Source organism: Gekko japonicus, unplaced genomic scaffold, assembly GCF_001447785.1.
Source record: "Gekko japonicus isolate JY-2015 unplaced genomic scaffold, Gekko_japonicus_V1.1 scaffold173, whole genome shotgun sequence".
Lineage (NCBI taxonomy): Eukaryota > Metazoa > Chordata > Lepidosauria > Squamata > Gekkonidae > Gekko > Gekko japonicus.
Genome location: NW_015161407.1, coordinates 1,702,302 through 1,709,918, shown reverse-complemented (window position 1 = coordinate 1,709,918; position 7,617 = coordinate 1,702,302). Strand labels below are relative to the sequence as shown.

At 49.6% G+C, this 7,617-nt stretch overlaps 1 protein-coding gene across 1 annotated transcript in view; it reads left to right on the top strand.

The window, feature by feature from the left end:
• Nucleotides 1-2,050: 2,050 nt before the first annotated feature.
• MGAT4C (MGAT4 family member C) overlaps nt 2,051-7,617 on the top strand; it is a 31,133-nt gene continuing 25,566 nt past the window's right edge. Inside the window, exons 1-2 of the mRNA XM_015426284.1 lie at nt 2,051-2,071; nt 3,103-3,255. Of these exons, the coding sequence (XP_015281770.1) occupies nt 2,051-2,071; nt 3,103-3,255 (174 nt within the window). The remainder of the gene's footprint in view (nt 2,072-3,102; nt 3,256-7,617) is intronic.

The window sequence follows — 7,617 nt, the reverse complement described above, 5'->3', positions numbered from 1 at the left end:
CTGCTGTGCAGGCCCATATCTACAGCTGAGCATCTCAGGGCCTGCCCCCCCTACTTATCACCAAGGCCCAGGACTTCCCATCCAGCTCAGCCCCCCAAAAAAATCCTTATTTTTTGTGCCACGGTGCATGGCTGCATGACACATGCCATCACCCTCACTGAGCCTGCCTACTGGAGCCAAACCTGCCTCCTGGAGTCCCACAACCTTGCCGGCCAGCTCTGCCCTCCATTCCCAAGTTGTCAGACAGGACGCCACCAGATGGGGTGCGAGAAAGAAGCAAATGGGCAGCAATGGCATCTATCACCTGTTATGCCAACTTCTCCAGGAAATTCCTGGAGACCCAATCCAAGTTATCTACCAAGGAAAATTGGGTGTTTGTGGCTGTGCGTAAGTTCTATACCAGTCTATACAGAGGTCGGATGGCGAATGAGACGCTCGGCTATATCCCAGGAAGTGAGACAACACGCTAGTCCTTAAATAAATGTTGTCTTTACTAAAGGTTTTTCATCAGGCATACAAAATCGGAATCATACAAATTCATACAAGCTCCTTAGTTACAATAGTACATTAGAACAATTACAGCATAGAAAATAACAAAAGCATCAAAATGGGGAAGACACAATGGGGCACGGCTATACTCATCTGAGGTCCAGCTGAGGAAGAACTCTCCTCCTTGGAACGCTGGGCAGCCGAAATGCAGCAGCTTGTGAACTCCAAGGCACACAGGTAGGACCAGCCAAACCACGTGTGAGCTCTCTGGGTCGCGACTCCGGAGAACTTAAGTAGTAGAGTCACTTGTAGCACCTTAGTGCACTGCTATGGGAAGGGTGGGTTAACCAGAGAGACAAAGGAGAGTTTCTCCTTAAATAAACTCTTTTTGGGGCATGTGCTATCCAGCCATAAACTATCAAACCCGTCCTCTAAACTATCACTACTGGATGAAGAGGGGGTGACGAGGGGATGACGCTCTCCTGAGGGGTGGTGGCAATATGCAGATCCTACTCCTACATCAAAGGTGCCTTTTGGCAAGGTGTGAATCTTCCGTTCCCATGGACACCCTCTTGATTTGCAGATCTGGTTCCTGCTCCAAAGCCATAAACGCTATTGTCTTTAGATCTCCAAACCAGATTAAGGGAGTAGGGTCACTTGCTCTTTCCATTCCAAGAATGCCGGGGTTCGCTGGGGATTTTCCACAGCTCTCCAAGTGGGTGCAATGGCGCGGTGTCTTCTCCATCCCAAAGAGTCATGGGATACATTCCAGGGACGCACATGGTCCGTATGTGCAACGGCAGGCCCAGGCCAGCCTATTTCTAGGCAAGCATGAGATGCAGAACAAAGCAACACACAACATACAGCAATCCCTGAATACACAATGCATAGGTATTCATGCTAGAGACACACATGAGCAGCATCACCACTATACAGAAATACAAACATAAGCTCATATCGTTACACACCCCTGTCTCCTAGTTTTCATCCGTGTTGTGAATTGAGGTGTGCTGATGGCTGCAGTGGCGGCACTCCCCACCTACCCCATGCCCCTAACTTTTTAAAATGCCCCAACTTTTAAAAATCCTGGCTAAAAATGCCCCTGCTGCCATGGTGATGCCCCAAGGTGAGTTCTAGGGCCTGGATGTGCTGGCTCAGTGGTGGAGGGGAGAGTAGTAGAGTGCCAAGGGTGGGAGGTAGGTGGGTAGAGAGCAACGGTTGGGGGTGAGTGAATGCCAAGGGGGAGGGGGAGGCGAGAAGAAAGCAAGGGTTTGAGGTGAGTGAATGCCAAGGGTGGGGGGGTAGATAGGGAGATCAGCAAGAGTGGTGGGTGAGTGGAGGGCCAAGGGTGGGGGGCAGGTGGGAGTGCAGCAAGGGTGGGGTAGACTGATGGAGAAAATGGGGGGGCAAAAGAGATGAGGGGTAGATTGGCAGATGAGGGGAATGGGAGAAAGGAGTGAAAGAGGGGGCAGGTTGACAGATAAAGGGAATGGGAGAAAGGGGGAAAGGGGGGAAATGAGGGGTAGGTTATCACAGAAAGGGGTAGATTGACCAAGAAGGGATGGGGGTAAAAGAGATGAAGGTAAGTAGAAAGATAAGGGAAAGGGTAGAAAGGAGGGGAAGATTGATAGAGAAAGAGGAAGATGGAAGGAAACAAAGAGGGGAAAATTTCTTGCGGGTCTCCACTTGTATGTTCTAAGTGTTGGAAAAGTGACAGCCTGCTAAACACCTAGTTAATGCAAATACTACTGAAATAGTAGTTTAGTCCACTTGTACCATAGGGGCAGCTGTGGTTCACAGTTTATTGTTTTCTCTTGCAGTTTAGCCTGCCTCTTGTTGTTTCTCTCTTTGCTGTGTGTTGGTATCTGTTAGTGCTCTGAAGGCCTCTCTGTTGTATTAGTTACCTGCGGTCAGTTATCATCTTTTTTGCAAATCCTGTTGCAGTAAAAGTTGTTGAAAGCAAACTCCAAAGTCTGGACTGGATTATTTCTCAAACTCTGCCAACACTAAATAAATAAATAGCTCTCCCATGCTCCACATAATTTTGCTAGCTAAAATTATCCCTGCCTTTAAAGGAAAACTGGTGAGCATCTATTGTCCGGAAACAAACAGTGTGTGAGAGGGTAGTTTTGATCAGTACAACTGATGGGGGGAAAGGTTAAAAGCCCTCTTGTCTTCCCATGAATTCCCAGTCTGAATCAGTATACAGCACAAGTGAAATTCTCTATTTAAAATTGGTGGGAAGATCAAGTCCTCGATATCCCAAGATCCTACCTGTTTTGACTCTGTGTTGCAAAGCCCTTAAGTTTATTCACTGGTGTGAATAATGGTCATGGATTTACTCTAGGGTATGCACTATTTATTTTAATAGTGTTTCTATAGGAGAGCATCCAATAATTATGTGCACTTCTGGAACATCATACTGCCTGCTGCATAAATAGACTACCCCTTTTCAAATCTGTGGCTCGTGAGATATGGAATTTCATTTATGATAAATTTCTATATTGGCATGAAATAGGTAATAAAATTGTGAAACCCTGCGGCGAAGAACTCTCCCAAACAAAAGTGTTCTAATAGGTACAAAATCTTAATCTAAATGTTTTTCTCCCTTAGGAGGTGTTGTATGTCCATCTCGATATCAGATTCACACTGAAGTATTTGGACAAAATGAGATGCTTACGAAAGCGATCTGCTGTATCGTTCCTAGGAGTGCTTGTCGTTTGCTTGTTGTTCATGAACGTATACATCGAAGACAGCTATGTCTTGGTAAGTTGCCATTAAAAAGGATAGCACAACAGACAGTGAAATCTGAGGTGCTTCTGGAGGCACATTGCTTATATCTGGTAATTCACCAAGGTTTTTAACATTACCTCTGATTGCTCCAAAGGAAGAACTATATTGTTTCTTTATTTCTTTTGTATTCTGCACTCAGAATAGATTCAGATGGCTAGCCATCTTGGTCTGAAGCAATAGAACAAAGTTTGAGTCCGGTGGCACCTTTAAGACCAGCACATGAAAGCTTATACCCAGAATTAAACTTTGTTGGTCTTAAAGGTGCCACTGGACTAAAACTTTGCACTCAGGATAGTGTACACAGTCTTCCCTTCTTCCATTTTATGGCCACTACAATCCTATGAAATAGTTCAGGTTGAGAAAGGCAGAAAGGCCAAGGTCACCCACTGAGTTTCATGGCAAGTGGAGATATGATCATGGATCTTTATTATTTTATTTTTTTATTGTTAAATTTATACCCCGCCCTCCCCAGATGGGCACATATGCCAAAATTCAACAGGTAAAAACAGAATAAAACAAGCAATAAAACGATCATTCATATAAAATACAAGTGCTCTAGATGTCACAGATAACAGATGGGGTCACACAAAACAAAGTGGTCCCAGAGCGACATGATAAACTCCAGATGGTACAACGATCCGTCCTTCCTCCCAGTGCTGTCTCGTTCCCCGATGACACCCACTCCATTTAGTGGTGGTGGTACGGTGATGGTATAGTGATGGTGGCGGCTCCTACTCAAAAGCCTGGTGGAAGAACTGTGCCAAGTCCCGCAGGGCCCGGATCTCCTCCGGGAGCTCATTCCACTAGGTAGGAGCTGCCACCAAAAATTCCCTGGCCCTGGTGACAGCAAATTTAATATCTTTGGGACCTGGGGTTACCAATCGACCGTAGTGCCCTTGGGGGAACATATGGGGAAAGGCAGTCCCTCAGGTATGCTGGACCCTGGCCATATAGGGCTTTAAAGGTAAGAACCAGCACTTTGAAACAAATCCGGTATGCTATTGGCAGCCAGTGCAGTGTTTTCAGGACAGGCCTGATATGGTCCCGCGTAGGGAGACCCATTAGCAGCCTGGCCGCCACATTCTGCACTAGCTGCAGCTTCCGGACTTGCGACAAAGGCAGCCCCATGTAGAGAGTGTTACAGTAGTCCAACCTCGAGGTGACCGTTGCATAGATCACTGTGGCCGGGTCATCACAGTCAAGGAAGGGGACCAACTGCCAAGCCAGCCGAAGATGGTAAAAGGCCGACTTGGCAGTGGCTGCTACCTGGGCCTCCATCGTTAAAGCGGAGTCCAGGAGCACTCCCAAACTCCTAACCTCCGACTCTGGCACCAGAGGCGCCCCATTGAAGGTTGGAAGCCCCAACCCCGAACCAACCCGACTCAGGCCCAGGACCTCCATCTTCACCGGGTTTAGCTTCAGCTGACTCAGCCTGAGCCAACCAGCCATGGCTTGTAACGCCCGGTAGAGGTCTTCTGGACTGGAGTCTGACTGACCGCCCAACATCAGATAGAGCTGGGTGTCATCTGCATATTGATGACACCCAAGCCCAAACCTCCGGGCAATCTGGGCAAGGGGGCACATATAGATGTTAAATAACATCGGGGACAGCACTTCCCCTGAGGCACCCCACACTCAAGTGGGTGCCTCCGGGACTGCTGTTCCCTGACTGCCACCCTTTGTCCCCAACCTTCGAGAAAAGAGGCAAGCCATTGGAGGGCCAGCCCCTTAATCCCCGCGTCGGTGAGGCGGTGGGTCAGCAACTGGTGGTTGACCATATCAAATACGGCCAAGAGATCTAACAGCAACAGTGCCACCACACTGCCTTGATCCAGGTGCCTTCGGAGGTCATCAGTAAGGGCCACCAGCACAGTCTCCATCCCATGTCCTGAGCAAAAACTGGACTGGAAAGGATCTAGGATGGAAGTGTCATCCAGAAAGCTCTGCAGCTGTAATGCCACCGCCCTCTCAATCAATTTGCCCTTACTGAAGCCGGTAGTTAGCCAATTCTGCCGGGTCCAGAGAAGGTTTTTTCAAGAGAGGACAGATCATCGCATCCTTGAGTGCCCCCGGGAACCGTCCCTCCGAGAGGGACTTGTTGATAATCTCCCTCAAGGCACCGCTTTAACCTTTCCTCAACCTTTGGTCTGGCACATCATCAGAGGAGAGAGCTCTCATCTCCTGGGTGTGTGCCTGCGGTCCAGATTGATGGCGACACCTGGTCCCTGTATATTCCATTTCCCTTAGCACACTAATTGCACTGTCCAGTTAATCACTTATGAACCATAAGTCCATAAGAGCGCTATAAGCACCTTGTAGGGCAACAACATCTCTCTCTCACTCCCCATTCTTGCCATATTTATTCATATGTGATTTATCTTCATATGGAACAATCAAGAAGTTTGATTTCCCATTAAGAAAGACCCAGAACCTTCTTGGATACTCTGGATGAACTCTTGTAGGTAGCTAGTTGTTTGTTGTTGTTTTTAAGTCTCGATGCAACAGTATTTGTAGAGACTGTCAGGGGTCATTTCGGGGGGGGGACGCGAGGGGACGCCGTCCCCCCGGGTGAAGTGCGAGGGGGCGGGGCACACGATGAAGCCCCGCCCCCTGCTTCCGGACGATGCTGCATCGTCTCAATCAGGCCCGAACTTTCTATGGAAGACCTTCCCCGTGCTCGCCTTCAGTTCCTTCCTTCCACCAGTCTCCCTCCCCCCCGCCGCGGTCCCCGGCCTGGAGGAGCCGGAGGTGCCTGCCCGGCTGCTTTCGAAAGGCAAGGACGAGGCTTTGGGACAGGACAGGGGAGGAGTTGGCGCGGGAGAAAGGGTGTTTTTAGGGGCCCCTCTTCAATCTTCGGCTCCCCCTCCCTCCCCCCTGTTGCTGCCCTCAGCCCAACACCTGGCTAGAGGAGGGCAGCAGTACACCTGCACGCGAGGAGGGTTTCCAGCCGAGCCCTGCAGCCGCCGCACGCGCCATGTAGCCAGGGCTTCCAAGCACCTCCGCTCAGAGATGGACTGGGGCAGCTGCTGAAGCGGCTGTGCTGCGCCTGCCCACCTGCCCAGGTCCGGAGTAGCCCGGCTCACTCCCCCTTCCCATCCCTCCCCGCCCCGCTTTTGCTTGTTTGCAATGGAGGGAGCTAGGCTGGGCACGGCTCGGCAGCCCGGGGCGCCCGCAGACAGCAGGTAGGCAGGAGATGAGTGGCCAGGGAGCGTGCAGGCGCGCTGGAGGAGCAGCCAGCCAGCGAGCCCTGCGCTAGCTGTGGCGGCAGGAGCAACGCTACCACCTAGGCTGCAGTAAGCCCAGCGAGAAGCCCGGAGCTGAACTCCCGGGACTCGCTGCACTCGAGGGTGGCTGCAAGGGGGAGGCGGGCCTCCTCGCTCCGAGACTGGGTGAGAGAAACTTTCCTTATTTGCGCCTTTCTGCTCTTCCTCCCTCTTATCCGCCCTTCAGTAAGGCTCTATTCTTTGCCACGCTATTCTTCTTTTCCTGCCTACGGTCCCAGGCACCCGGGGGGGAAGACTTAGGGCTGCGTGCAAGGAGGCAAACAAGCCCCTGAAACCTTCCCTCACACTCTCTGGCCTAGGAGGAAGGACGTGTTCCTGTGCACTTGGGCTGGTCGCCTCGAAGCCGAGCCTTTGAAACTCGGGCTCCTGAAAGGAAAAACTCATTTATTCTGTCCCGCCCCGCCCCGCCCCATTCACGAGAGACACTGAAGGAATACAAAATGTGGGCTCCAAGAAAAAGAGATTGGGTCCAGTTGTGGAGTCTTGGGAAGTCATGGTTTCAGCTTCAGTATAATTACCTTCTCAAAGGGATATGAGAAGGATGGAATAGAGAGCACTTCTGCACTCACGCAAAATGTTGTGGGAAGTATTAATGTGAGCAAGGAGTAGCTTTGTATCTTAATGTTGTTGTTACAGATTCAGATCGCTTGTCTGTTCTCCACAAGCTGACAGTAAAAATAAATCCATGTGTAATTAAGATTTACTAGTGCTCCAGCACTACAGAAGATTGTGAGCTTTTACTGTAGTCATTTGGAAGAAATACCACCTTCTTATCAGACACTTTGGCCTTTCAGATAAAACCATGGAAAGTAGTCCATAAAAATATTTAGTAGCCTCCCTGCCCATATTTTTTTTGGTTAGTGGAACACAGTTCTTACTTACCATCCAGAGGTGATCAGGCAAGGGGTTGTTTGCAGAACTGTCAGGATACTCTATCTATATGTATGGACTGGTAATTTCCATTTCATTGTATCTGAAGAAGTGTGTGTGAACATGAAAGCTTATACCTTGACTAAAACTATGTTGGTCTTAAAAGTGCCACTGGACTCAG